The 14960-nt window shown below is 41.6% G+C and overlaps 1 protein-coding gene across 1 annotated transcript; it reads right to left on the minus strand.

Annotated features, from left to right (window-relative positions):
- Window positions 1-2246: 2246 nt before the first annotated feature.
- cstpp1 (centriolar satellite-associated tubulin polyglutamylase complex regulator 1) lies at window positions 2247-7964 on the minus strand. Its single transcript, XM_086110179.1, has 9 exons — window positions 7760-7964; window positions 7487-7589; window positions 7232-7362; window positions 6701-6785; window positions 6069-6154; window positions 5292-5493; window positions 4128-4237; window positions 3206-3269; window positions 2247-3052 (listed from the first exon to the last, which is right to left on the minus strand). Exons 1-9 carry the CDS (start codon window positions 7812-7814, stop codon window positions 2884-2886), a joined length of 1005 nt encoding a protein of 334 aa, XP_085966305.1. The 5' UTR covers window positions 7815-7964; the 3' UTR covers window positions 2247-2883.
- Between the last annotated feature and the right edge of the window lie 6996 nt (window positions 7965-14960).

A 14960-nucleotide genomic window follows, 5' to 3' on the forward strand; every position in this document is an offset into this window, starting at 1 on the left:
GTCTGCCTTGCTGAGTCGGAAATCCGACTTCAATCGGAGGAGTAACAAATTCCCACATTCTTGTGTAACTTAAATGCATCGGTAGTTACTGTATCGCACACTATACGCTATGCAGCATCAATGTCCTCTATTTTACCAGAGAATTTTGTCACTTTACGCGGAGACGCAAGTGGAGCGGGACGGATCGTGTTCATCATAAGTCTGTGGGGGACATGTCGTAGTTAATGTTAATGATGGCCCTGTTCCCAAGGCCATCTGCGCCCATGCCCACAGCTCACATAATGTTAAATTTGTTGTTTCCTGCTTACATCTGATCGCACCATGAGTGTGGCCCTCTGGAATAATGATGAAAGCATTTATCTCAATTGGAACTGAACTTATGTTTTCAAGAACCTCAGTGTATGAAACGCATCTGGCTTTCACACTCACCTGATCTGAACCGTGACTAAGAACATAAGCTGCTAAACAACGTATCAGATTCAAGCAGGAAATGTATTTGAAGCGTTTCTGGCAAAAAGAGTGCCTATTTATTTTCTTACATGGTTACTTCTGTTCTGTGTTTACTGTTGTCTTCAGATGCGTACCGTATTTGTACAGCTTGATTCGCTAACACAGCTTAACTTGGCTATTTCAGGTGGGGAAAATGAGCGGTAATAGTCAGCAAACCTCAGGTTTAAAGATCAACATGGAATTTTGAAGTCGAACAATTAGAACATGTCGGAATAAAGTTACACAATTGATCAACTCCATATTTTAGGAGGGAAAAACATTCCATGACAGATAGTCCAGATGCAGTGGAGGTAGTTTTGTCCACTCGAAAGTCTTCATCTCTTCTATTAAAAATCTTAGGGATCAACTGTACATAATTGTGATCAATATAAATACTGTATGTTTGTATAGAACATCTATACTGGAAGTTTGACCAAAAACATGGGAGAAACACTGCATGAGATTGATGTTGAATTATGCACAGAGTGGTGCTGCTGATGGTGGTTCATTGGTTATTCTTGTCAATAAAACACATTCACAACTGCTGAAATGTGATCTTCGTTTGTATGATATCGTACAGTATGTATCAACCGCCCAGAACATTATACATGCTTGCGCAAGTTAATAAGAGCCAGTACAAGCCCTGTTTTTTAAACATCTCTACACAGATAAATTGATTTGGCTTGATAGCACTTTTCTTAATGGCAAAAATTCAACAATATTTGTTAGGTACCCAACCAAAATATAAGAAATCGCTCTCAGTTATGAAACACTGCAATTGCACATCATTATAAACTCCATCCATTTTCCGATCCGATTTATCCTCACAAGGGTCACAGGGGGTGCTGCAGCCTATCTCAGCCGTCTTCGGGCATTAGGCGGGGGACACCCTGAACCGGTTGCCAGCCAATGGCAGGGGACACTGAGACAAACAACTGTCTGCGCTCACACTGTCATCTAGGGACAATTTTTGAGTGTTCAATCAGCCTGCCGTGCATGTTTTTGGAAAGCGGGAGGAAACCGGAGTACACGGAGGAAACCCACGCAGGCCCGGGGAGAACATGCAAACTCCTCACAGGAAGGCCGGAGCCGCGATCGAACCCACGGCCTCTACACCGTGAGGTCGACATGCTAACTGGGCCACCATCATTGTAAACTCCATTGTAAACTATAATAAACTTAATACCTCTCCAACAGTGTCAATCAAACCTGAACATTTGTTGTACACTACAAAAACGCCAAATGTGTGGTTGTGTCCCAGGGTAAAAAAACAAACATTTCTGGGATTTCCAAAAAAAAAAAATCAGTTTAACCCCCCCTCCCCCAAAAAATAAAAATGTGTAATTTTTTTTGGTTATCATAAGGTAATTTAGCATGTTTTATTTCGCAACATTAACAAAGCTATGGGTAAGCTAAGAAGAAAAAAAAAACATTTTTCATTCTAGGTACAAGCAGGGAGCACCAAGTTCATAAATGAGGGAATCTGTTTTATATGCAGTTTTTTTTAACAATTTATCTAAATTGTACAATTATAATTGACAGTAAAAAAAAGATTTTTTACTTACCAGTCTCTTTTATGAGAAGGGGGCTGAGGGTACAGAGTAGTAGAGTGTTAGAACTATAGTGATCTTTTTCTTTTGCAAGTGCTGTTGGCAACTGCTGTAATCATTTGTGAAGGCATCAAAAAGGTCATTCACAAGCAGTCTCACAGTTCCATCTTTAATAGCTTTATCATATTCTTCAGTCCAATACCCCCCCCCCCCCAAAAAAAAGAGAGCATTATGCTGTTGAGTGTATAGGTAAAGGACAGCTGGTGAGGGTGTCACGTAGCGTGGCGGTGGAAAAAAAGCAGGCAGGAGAGAGGAGCAGGGTGTACTTGACGAATTGTATTAAAACAGAGAAAACTAAATCGGATTTAGATACTTTGGACTTTGTTTAGGATTTAGTAAATCCTAAACAAAGTCCAAAGTATCAAACAAAAATCATGACTAAAGCTAAAACATAACAATGAACTAAACATGACTGAAACAAACATGACAGAAGCCAAGAGCAAACAATGACCCGACACTGAGTGTTCGGGCTGGGAGTCCTTTTAAAGCACTAAGTAATTACATAATGATCAACAGGTGTGCAGCTGCAGGGAGAGCCCTACAGTGCCACCTGTTGGTCTCAAACCGAATCACGACAGAGGGGAAATAACCTTTCCGTCTCCGTGTTCAAAAACCACCCTAACATTTGTACAGTGCGGTCTTTTTCTCATGCTTCCTTGAATTTGAGGTTCAGGAATTTTCATGCCACTACACTACTCACATGGGAACTAAACTAACTCGTGGGGTGACACAGGCAAGAAAGTTTTCTGCGTATCCTAAGAGATGCATCGTGGAATGGGAAGGCTCAGTTTTCAGAAGAGTCAGTCTCCTCCGTGGAACCGTCGCTTTCCACCTCCATCTTCCTCCTGTGGTGGATGTTCCTTCTAGGGGAGGCCTTCCGCTGCAGCTCTTTCAGCATCGACACTGCACTGCCGCTGCTGTTGCTGCTGGGGCTGACTGAGATCTGGGCGATGCTGCGGGGAGGAAAGCAAATTCGGCCAATTGAAGGAAACGGAACAATGATGGCATCAGGGAAAAAGGCATGAGGGAGGTATTTCAAAAAGGAAAAGCAAGTTAAAAGTAATGGGGAATTCAAATAAGGGGAATTCAACTGATGCATATCTCACAGTTTGTCCAGTTCCTGGTCCATCTCTGGGTCATTCAGTACCTCTGTCTTACTTGGTAAGGCTCCTGTGATCAACAAGCAAAGATGGAAGATTTCAATATTAAATCTTCCACTCTTTTCAACCCTGCCTTTTGAATCAGTGCTGTATTAAAGTGGGGAAACCAATTCTAGATTTCCGTTTTTAGGAATTTGTAAGGACACGAGACAAAATGACCACAACATGTGAATCATAATTGAAATCTAACAACACAAAAACAGAACATGACTTTTCAATGAGAGAGAGTCTGATAATTGTTTAAAAACCTTTTTTGTGGTTGTAATTTCCATAGGCATAAAGGGTATGGGAAGAAAGGATAACAGACCATTGACATGAAACAAAATACAATCATCCTCTATCTGTGGTAGAGCTGCACTTTTTAGGAAAAACAGGATATGGGTGTTGAATTTGCAATATCGATATTATTGCGGTGATTAACATGTACGGTACCTAAAGAAATGCTATTTTTCATTATCTAACGAAAGAAAAGAAAACGTCACATACTTAGCTAATTCATTGCAGTTATTTAGTGTAAGTAATGCCCTTAGATACGGCTTTCCTATTGGATGGCGATGCGCATCTCAGGTTGCATCTGATTGGTCAAAGTCAGATAAAAGCATACAGTTCTATTCATACAACATGAAACTTTTATGCAATATGAAACCTAGCGCCGGTCTTTGCGATACGCATTTCGCAAGTGCCATTATTGCGCTGACAATATTCTTTCGATATATTACGCAACCCTAATCTGTGGTACAACATTCTGTATAGTGGAATAAATGAAAGCAACAGCACACGGTTGTGAAGCAGCGCCGATACTTCTCAACCAACGAAACAGTTGGAATAACTATTGTGGGCATATAATAATGACAAGGAGAATATTTACCGATCATTAGGTTGATGGTTTCGTGTTTAGCCAGGCTCATCAGTAAACTGTGGTAGGACACCTTGCCAGTCTCTTCTAGCGCTTCTTGTAAGCAGGACCTAGGAGGGTGGCTACACATATTGCACGCACACACACAAGCACATGCAAACACAAACTTTTTGGTTTGGCATGTCTAGCAGAGTCCTGAACTGCAGAAGGTTCTTGGATGAGGTAGACAATCAGATGGAGTTGGAGCTAAAAAGGAAAGTTTCAGAGAATCTACAGGGAACGAAATAACAAGTATGAATTTGTTGACAATCACAAAAACAGAGAAAAGAATGTATTGCATAAAGATGCAACAATTAAACCATTAATGGACAACTACTCAATTGTCAAATTAATCGACAAGTATTTTGATAATCGATTCATCGTTCAGAGACCTTGTTTAGTTTATAAATGTCCAAACCCTCTGAATTTCAACCTCTCAACAGTAAATATTCTCAGACTTTTTTGGTCCACCATGAAACTGCTTTCATGGTGATTGACAGATTATTGTTGTGTTTGCTCAAAATATCTATCCATCCATCAATGCATTTTCTGAACCCCTTTATCCTCACAAGGGTCGCGGTGGGGGGGGGGGGTGCTGGAGCCTATCCCAGCTGTATTTGGGCAGTAGGCGGGGGACACCCTGAACCGGTTGCCAGCCAATCGCAGGGCACACAGAGACAAACAACCATCCGCGCTCACAATCACACCTGGGGACAATTTGGAGTGTTCAATCAGCCTGCCATGCATGTTTTTGGAATGTGGGAGGAAACCGGAGCACCTGGAGAAAAGCCACGCAGGCCCGGGGAGAACATGCAAACTCCACACAGGAAGGCCAGAGCCAGGATCGAACCCAGGACCTCTGCACTGTGAGGTTGACGCACTAACCACTGGACCACAAGGCCGCGTTTATTCAAAATAAGACATTTAATCAAATTATGTTTGTGCATTGTCTGAACTCTGAATTTGAAATAATGTCCTGTTTTTGTACAAAGCGTTGGAAACTAATCGCTCTCTCTATCTAGATAGATAGATAGATAGATAGATAGATAGATAGATAGATAGATAGATAGATAGATAGATAGATAGATAGATAGATAGATAGATAGTGTTGTTGAATAAGGACTAAAATTGGTCTACCTGTTTTTGATGCGGTCACAGAGTGCGTCTATACACTCAGCCAGAGTGGAAGCCTCCACTTCTAAATCCTGTTCCTTATTATTTTCCTCTGTGGTCAAGCCGGGAAGCTGTTCAACAGAAGTTGATGTGGGGACAATGACGGTGTTTGGACTCTTCCCTGCTAACAGATCCTGGTAGATCAGCAACACACTGTCGAGAAATTCTACAAGCACAATTGGGAGTATCAATGTATGATATGTCCTTTAGAACACACATAGAGAAGGGAATAAAGAACATAGAGTGGTAATGATGTTGATATTTTATTGTATTTAGTTACAAACAAAAAATGCCAACTGAAGGTAAATCTGTCAACACGTACAGTAGGGCTGCGTACGGTGGCCTTCAAATAAAATCTCAGATTTTCGGAGAGAAAATCTGATTTCTGATTTGCTTGTCAGAAAGAACACACACACAAAAAAAGTCTGTTCGGAACCATGTTGTTAATGCAAGCAGTGTGCTGCTGGGACAGATGAACAATTTATCACTAATACACTTAACACATCATGTCCCTGTGGCTTTGGAACACATAAGCAAACATCCATGCACAAGGTGGACATGCTCAGTCTTGCTCAAAACAAAAGAGTAAGGCAAAATGGTCACTTGAGCATTTAAAACATAGAAGGAATGACATGTGAATCATGTCGGAAGAGCTGTTTTGAAAGCACAAAGTGGATAAATGCTGGTGTGATTTCCCCAAAAGGCCCAGTGTTGATACATCCAGACGACATGAAACAATACCTTGGTAGTAGAATTGCAGCTGGAAGGCATAAAGGAAGTCTGAGAAAGACATCAGGCAGTCTAAACCATCATCCGTCAAAACAATTCTATGGGGAAGAAAGAAGAAAAGTTTAACACACTGTTTTACTGCCAATGAGCTGAAAGTACTGCCCACAAACCGTGTTAAAAAACAGTTATGTGAATATACTGTAGGGTGTACGTACACACATTATATCCACAAGTCATCAAACATCATATTCATCATGTTTTTTAACCTGTTTTAGCTGTTTGTAGATCATTTGTTTTCATCGCTGAGTTCAAATGCAGATTCTAAGTTAGTCCCACTGGCCCATTCGGAGGTTAACGAGTAAAAGAGAAATACTTGAACACAATTAAGTGCAACACCAGAGTTTTCAATTTTTAAATCTTGGTCAGATCTACACCAAGATTTATATCGGCTAAGCAGTCACACAAGTGTTGAACAAAGCTCGAATTACACCCCCACAACAGCGGTTATATCAGATCTGCATAACGCATTACAGATGAGGCTCACAGTGTACACATCCAAAATGATTTTGACCAGTGCAAGATAAGAAACAAAATATCCAGGAAGTGATTATTTATCGTGATCTGTGATGTTGCAATGAATGGACCTGGCTGCACTCTTGACTGTCTCCATTGGGAAGTCTGGACATAGCAACTGGAGCAGTGAGCTGTACTCCAAAATGGACAGCAGATCTGGAAGCAACAACCACGAGGAGAAAAGATTAATTGACTTGCAAGATGGAAGAAAGCTACTCAGTTTGGGTGCATGTTATGGTTTTCACGTATTAAAATAATAAAAAGAAAACATTTACACCATATCAATGGCATCTGTGATAAAACTAGTTCAATAATAATAATATTATTATATATAATTATACAACTCCTGACCACCATGCCCTAATAATATTATATTATATTATTATATAATAATAATATATAACATTAATAATTCCAGGAGCGAAACGCACCAATGTCTAAACACAAATAAATGGTCAATTAGTATTTGTCAACAAGTCAATTCCTATTTGTCCATATCTATATCCTAGAGAACTATGCAACCATTTGACCCCACACAATTTTCAAAACCATTAGGGAAAACATTCTCTTCTGACTATTTTAGTTTCAAGTGTTTCTCTCACCTCCACTCTTGCCAATTTGGCGGTAGCATCTCCAGAAGACTCTGATGAATGAGACTCTATTATGAGGAGTGGCCTTGATGTAGTTATACTCTCTGAAGAGGATGTGGTTACTATTTTTTACGCTGCTAAAACTACAGACACACATAATAAATAAATGAAAATATATTATAGATACACATATGTTGTAATCATATCCAAGTGACATGGATTAGATTACACTTCCTGTAAATGAGCAGCCGAATAAATATGACATACTATTCAGCGAAGTAGCGGATTACACCAAAATGGGTGTATTCTTCTTTATGTTCCAGCAGCTGGGTCAGAGCATCACTCAGGTAAAACAACACATTACTCTCAGCTGTGGAACAATTAAAAAAAGAAAACAAATCATTAATCAAAGACAAGATGGGACCCGGGAGGGCATGAGTTGTTGCAGTAATTCAAAATTCGTTTATGGGTGCCCCCTAATCTCCTAGTTTTGGAAGTGAAAGCGAAGACAAACGTGAATTAGTCGATGAAATAACCTACCAAGATATTCGTCGACTGTGATAGTTGGGTTAAAGCGATTCATTCCTGACGTCATATTGACAGAAACAGTCGAACATTACATGTAACCTTGCTAAAATGTATGCCTATCGAAAATGGACGGTATAAAAGTCTGACACTGTCGTTTTGAGATTTTCTTAGCTCATGTCTCTCTTTGCCCGGATTTAATCGTTCAGGACATAGCGGATGTTGTGAGTCACCATTTCAATTGCGTTAAAAAACACATCCGAAACCTTGGTTCCGACCCTCTTTGGAAAAGCGAATAGCCTTTAATGGCAACGACACTTGAATTAAGATATCCTTTATTTGTCCCGCAATGGGGAAATTACAATTGAAATGGTACAATGTCCTCACCAACTTAGCTTACAAAATATTTGGAACATTTATCTTGCAGAAAAAGGTTAACGAAACGACGTATTAAATTTATTATTGATAATTGGTGGACCGAAACTGCTGTATGATAAAAAAAAAATTAGCTTGTCTCTATAGCCTGTCGAAGTGAGGCATATGACTATGTACAGTGGCAATTGTGGCATAAACAGCGCCAAGGATCGCGCAACACTTGGGCATTGTCAGGGGCAATGTTACTGAGGCCGACAGCAAACGCGCTGCAAACGTCCGAAGGCTGCAAACACATGAATGATGGCAATAAGAAACATAAATAGATAAATGCAAAAAAACCCCGAAAGAAATGCTGCAATCACAGCAACAAAATCGGAAACAAACATTGCAAGGTAATAATAATTAATAATAATAATAATAATAAGAAGAAAAAGGTGTTGTTGTACAAGCTTTAAAAAAAACACGGTTTGAGTCATGTTGCTCTATTATAAGTAAATACTGTAGTGTACAGTGATCCCTCACTCCAACGTGGTTCACTTTCCACGGCTTTGCTGTTTCACAGATTTTTTTGGTGCCGTTTTTTAATGCCTTTAACCCTTTAAATCAGAATGTGTCAGCGGCGACGCGTGTCGACAGTACAGTATTTCCAAAAACTATTACAGTTATTCGTTGAAAACGTTTGGTTTTTTGGAATTGGGCCTGAAAACAGGCTTTGGTCTTTGATTTCATTGTATATATAGTTAAGTATTGTATAATAACTGTAAAAAAATAAAGTTCACTACTTTCACGGATTTCACTTATCACTGGTTCTTTTTGGAATGTAACCCCCGCGATAGACGAGGGATTACTGTATAGTAAAAGATAACATCAATGTGTTTAAAAAGACATGATGTAAAACATATCTTTTATTTCTCCCAAAGATAGCCAGTTACAGTACATCCTTCCATCCATCTGATCCACATATCGTGCTGGAATCTATCCCAGCTGTCTTCAGGCAGTAGGCGGTGTACACCCTGAACTGGTTGCCAACCAATCGCAGGGCACACAGAGACAAACAACCATTTACACTCACAGTCACACTTAGGAACAATTTTAGAGCGCTTAATCAACCTACTGTGCATGTTTTTGGAATGTGGGAAGAAACCCATGCATGCACAAGGCATGCAAACACGATACTGGCAGGCCGGAGCCGAAATCGAACCCCCTGACCTTTGCACTGTGAAGCGGAGATGCTAACCAGTAGTTTTGTCTTATCTTCATTTTTTTTTTTATCTGCGATCCAAACCTCAGTGCACATCTTGACGTTCCAATCCTTTTGGAGGGGATTATGTTAATCTGAAAAATGTTCCAGTTCAAGGTAACATTTTAATATAACATACTCGTTATGGCCTTAAGAAAAATGTTTTGGGGGAGGTGAGGTAGTGCCCAATAGAGACCTGTGACACAGCTTTATTCTTCAGCCCCTTGCAATACTTTTACTTTTCTACTTGAAACCATTTATTTCGTGCCTTTACTTGAGTAAAACCACAAATTGACTTCAACTAGGGCACTCTTGGACATAAGTACAAATAAATTGTCAATGCATGGTTTTCAAGAAAAAGTCAACATTCAGAGGTGAGGTCATCAAACACTACTGCTGACTGGCTTGGTTCAAGCTGCAAAAAGGAATTTTTTGGGGCACTTTGAAAGCAACATGTATGAGTGCTGCAGCTAGCTTGCACAGTCACGGGCAAAGATGGGATGTTTTGGATCAGCATCTCTATTGAATATGATGCATTTTATTGAAAGTTTTTGTAATTTTGTCAGGTCATTAGATAAATATTGATTGTGAACTGCTATACTGTAGTGTGGAGGTTTGGGTTGTATGTTGGTGATGTATTGGAATATAAAGATCACTGTTTCTTTGGTAATACAGTAATGGTGGTCATCCTCAAATACATGAAATGCCTCTGTTTAATTTCATGCATAGTTACAGGCAGAGTATATTGCATTTTCTATTTTGCAGTGTGAAAGTGTCATAAAGAGGTGGATTAGGTCACTTAAATCCCGACTAAAGAACGCCTTTATTAGTCTCGCAATGGAGAAATTCCCAATTCACAGCAGCAAAGTTATGAAAGGAAGAAGTAGAACAACAAAATATAGGAGCTGCTGGAAAGGCAGCCACTCTCGCGGCACCATTTTGAAGTCAAAATAACAAAAATAAGGCCTAGTTTCTTTCATATTATTACATATTGATGTTTAAGCATGGTATTATAAAAAAGTACACTGCATATTGGAAAACAATATACTGTATACAGTATATGAAATATGTATAAATCTGAATTTTCTTAAATATTGTTGTATGTGTGTGTTGTATGTAAAAGGGAGAAATTCATTTACTATGTTTATGTAGATTATTCCTTTTTTTGCTGATATTTACATATTAATTGTGCTTATTTTAGTTCCACGGTTACTTTATCAGAATCAGAATCATCTTTATTGGCCAAGTATGTAGAACACACAAGGAATTTGTCTCCGGTATAACACGCTGCATTAGTATCATCGTAAACAACAAATCATTGAACCATTTTAGAGTAACCAGTAGCAGTATTTGTAGTACAAGAAGAGTGACTACGTCAGTGACTGTTTAAGGAGTTAATGGCTAGAGGGAAGAAGCTGTTTAAGTGTCTACTGGATTTGGTGCGCATGGATCTGTAGCGTCTGCCTGAGGGGAGTAGCTGGAAAAGGTGGTGGGCAGGGTGCGGGGGATCCAGGAGGATTTTCCGTGCCCTTGTCTTGATTCTTGCAGTGTGCAAGTCCTCAAGAGTGGGTAGGGCGGTGCCAATGATTTTTTCCGCCGTCCTAACTGTCCGTTGAAGTCGGATTTTGTCCTTTTTTGTGGCGGCCCCAAACCAAACCGTGATGGAAGAACACAGGATTGATTCGATGACTGCCGTGTAGAACTGTCGTAGCACCTCCTGTGGCAGGCCATGCTTCCTCAGCAGCCTCAGGAAGTACATCCTCTGCCGGGCCCTTTTCAGGATGGAGATGGTGTTGACTTCCCACTTCATGTCCTGGGAGACTGTGATTCCCAGGAACTTGAAGGTCTCGACGGTTGACACAGGGCAGGTGGATAGTGTGAGGGGCAACTGTGGAGAAGAATGTTTCCTGAAGTCCACGATCATCTCTACAGTCTTGAGCGTGTTCAGCCCGAGGTTGTGTCGGCTGCACCAGAGCTCCAGCTGCTCCACTTGTTGGCGGTACGCAGACTCGTCGCCGTCTTTGATGAGACCGATGACCGTGGTGTCGTCTGCGAACTTTATGAGTTTGACAGCTGGATCTGTTGAGGTGCAATCGTTTGTGTAGAGAGAGAAGAGCAGTGGAGAGAGGACACATCCCTGTGGGGCTCCAGTGCTGGTGGTGCGTATTGATGATGTTGTTGCTCCCAGTCTCACCTGTTGTGTCCGTCCCGTCAGGAAGCTGAGGATCCACTGGCAGATCGTAGGGGACACACCGAGGTGGAGAAGTTTGGGGGTGAGGAGTTCCGGGATGATGGTGTTGAACGCAGAGCTGAAATCCACAAACAGAATCCTTGCGTAGGTCCCTGTGCTGTCGAGGTGCTCGAGGATGTAGTGCAGACCTATGTTGACTGCGTCTTCCACAGACCTGTTTGCCCGGTAGGCAAACTGGAGAGGGTCCAGCAGGGGTCCGGTGACGTTCTTTAGGTGGTTCAGCACAAGGCGTTCAAAGGACTTCATGACCACAGACGTCAGGGCGACAGGCCTATAGTCGTTCAGTTCCGATGTTGCCGATTTCTTGGGAACTGGGATGATGGTAGACTGTTTGAAGCAGGATGGGACCTCACACAGCTCCAGGGATCTGTTGAAGATTTGTGTGAAGACCGGAGCCAGCTGGTCAGCGCAGACTTTCAGGCAGGAGGGGGACACTTTGTCGGGCCCCGCAGCTTTCTTGATCTTCTGCTGCTTGAAGAGCCGTCTCACGTCCTGTTCGTGGATCTGTAGTGGAGAAAAAGAGGGTGGGGGGGGGGTAGGTAGAGTGGTTTCTGGTAGAGGTGGGTGTGTGTGGGAAATGGGGGTGACCTTTTCAAATCGGCAGAAAAACATGTTTAGTTTATTAGCAAGACCCTTATTGTTCACTGTTTGGGGGGGGGGGGGGGTGGCATTCTATAGTTAGAGATTGCTTTCAGGCCATTCCATACAGATGCAGAGTCGTTAGCAGAGAACTGGTTTTTCAGCCTCTCTGCATAGCTTCTCTTAGCGATGTTAATTTCCTTTGTCAATTGGTTTCGGGCGTGTTTGTACAGTGCCCGATCTCCACTTCTAAATGCGGCCTCTTTCTCTTTCCTGCCGTCATCATCGGGCGCCGACAGGTATGGCAGCCTCGGTCACACGCTCCCTAGTATTATCCCTGTTTTTGTCATTTTTTATTATACGTTCCCAAATATTGCGTTTATTTGATTATTATTGATTTTTATAACTGCACTGTGTATTTGTAGATTTAGAGAAGGCTTATGACAGGGTGCCAAGAGAGGAATTGTGGTTCTGTATGAGGAAGTCAGGGGTTGCAGAGAAGTACGTTAGATTGGTGCAGGACATGTATGAGAATAGTACAACAGTGGTGATGTGTGCAGTTGGACAGACAGAAGACTTCAAGGTGGAGGGAGGTAGGACTGCATCAAGGATCGGCCCTGAGCCTTGTTTGCTTCGGTGATGGATAGACTGACAGATGAGGTCAGACAGGAGTCTCCCTGGACTATGATGTTTGCAGATGACATCGTGATCTGTAGTGAGAGTAGGCAGCAGCTACAAGAAAACCTAGAAAGGTGGAGGTTTGCACGAGAGAGAAGAGGAATGATGGTCAGTCATAGTAAGACAGAGTACATGTGCATACATGAAAGGGAGACCAGTGGAACCGTGAGGTTATAGGGAGCAGAGGTGGCGAAGGTACAGGAATTTAAGGACCTAGGATCAACAGTGCAGAGCAGCGGAGACTGTGGAAGAGAAGTGAAGAATAGAGTGCAGGCAGGATGGAACAGCTGGAGAAAAGTGTCAGGAGTGATTTGTGATAGAAGAGTGTCAGCTAAGGTGAAGGGAAAAGTTTACAGAACAGTTATGAGACCAGCCATGATGTATGGTCTAGAGCAGGGGTGCCCATTACGTCGATCCTGATCTACCGGTAGATTTAAGACAGGTCCCAGGTAGATCCGAGGAGTGTCGAGGAGAAAAAAAAAACAAATAACCATCTGTGTGTCTTTGAACATGTTAGTAATATATATTTTTTGTGTTAATGTACGCTGCACCCTAATCATCCTATCAGTCTCGTTTTCACAAAAAAAAAAAATCAAAAAATAAAATAAAATAAAGCAGGTAAATCTTTAATTTATGGTGGCGCGTGATTACGTCACCGGAAGTTGTTAGCGCTCAGCAGTTTGCAATTGCAACTTCTGATCAGAGCTGTTGCGCTCTGTATTTTATCATCATTATTCTCATTCAGATTTTGCTTCGGGTACAATTCACCGAGGGCACGGAAAAAGAATAGGAATCTAGGAGGGCACAGGGAAGCACTTTAAAACGGTACGTGTGAGCTACGATAGTTAACAGGCTGCAAACGTGCATCGCATGCCTCAGTTTCAGGCTGTTTCTTATCATGGCGTGCGTGTGTGTGCGCGTGTGTGTGTGTGTGTGTGTGTGCGCGCGCGCGTGCCGGTAAGGGTAGATCCCGGGAGGTTAGTTGATCAAAAAGTAGATCTTCGGTCCAAAATGTTTGGGCACCCCTGGTCTTCTAGAGACACTAGCAATAGGCAAAAGACAGGAGGCAGAGTTAGAGGTGGCTGAGTTAAAGATGCTGAGATTCTCCTTAGGAGTGACAAGGATGGACAGGATCAGAAATGAGGTCATCAGAGGGACAACTCAGACAGGAAAGTTTGGAGAAAAAGTTAGAGAGGCCAGACTGAGATGGTTTGGACATGCACAGAGGAGGGACAGTGGATACATTGGTAGGAGAATGTTAGAGATGGAGCTACCAGGTAGGAGACAGGGAGGAAGGCCAAAGAGGAGATTCATGGATGCCGTGAGGGAAGACATGCAGGTAGTTGGAGTCAGAGTAGAGGATGCAGAGAACAGGGAAAGATGGAAATAAATGACTCGCTGTGGCAACCCCTGAAAAGCCGAAAGGAGAAGAAGAAGATTGATTTTTATAACAAATTATATTGTGTGTAAAGAGCTCAGCCCCAGCACAAATGTGATGGAGCAACATTTCAATACAGTAGCCGAAAACTATTTTCCGAGCACCAACCTATCGTGGGCCAATTATAAAGGTCCTCAATTCAAAGTTACACTTTAGGGTGGGGTTTAGGTTCAAATTTGACCAATCAACGTTCGACTCTCGTGACATACAAGGATGCATGTCCCGAGCACCAGCATGAATAAAACAATCATTAGGATGAGCGAAATTTGTGTAAAGGTAGATGGATGTTCAGCGACACCTTATATCTACTTTGTATAATAGAATGCAAAAGATATATATGAGGATTTAATTTTAAAATATTTCAGACTCGCCCATTCTTTCTCCGCCCCTGGAGACGTTTCAAATTTGTTTTTAATAAAGTTGGGCTCAACTAACAGTGACATACCGGAAGTAGGGAATACATCAGCGTTAAATCATTCACATTCTCTTCCCCCCCAAAAAATTTGAGTGAAATACCGTGTATAATTTTATCATAAAAATAAATATACATGACACACGAAAGAACTTGGTTCACCAATAGGTGGTACAGTGTTTAATAATTACAGGGTTTATTTTTCACCGGATGTTGGATTTTGAATCCTGTGTGTACGTATGA

Source organism: Hippocampus guttulatus, chromosome 4, assembly GCF_054856545.1.
Source record: "Hippocampus guttulatus isolate MCC_2025c chromosome 4, RoL_Hgut_1.0, whole genome shotgun sequence".
Taxonomy (NCBI): Eukaryota; Metazoa; Chordata; class Actinopteri; order Syngnathiformes; family Syngnathidae; genus Hippocampus; species Hippocampus guttulatus.

What these genes read in the sequence shown, in the direction of transcription:
- cstpp1 (XM_086110179.1), bottom strand. Translation starts at nt 7,814, where the DNA reads ATGACGTCAGGAATGAATCGCTTTAACCCAACTATCACAGTCGACGAA. An exon ending in ACAGTCAAGAGTGCAGCCAG is followed by an intron (nt 6,155 to 6,700) that starts GTCCATTCATTG and finishes TCTTCCCCATAG; the next exon opens with AATTGTTTTGACGGATGATG. An exon ending in AACCATCAACCTAATGATCG is followed by an intron (nt 3,270 to 4,127) that starts GTAAATATTCTC and finishes TGTTGATCACAG; the next exon opens with GAGCCTTACCAAGTAAGACA.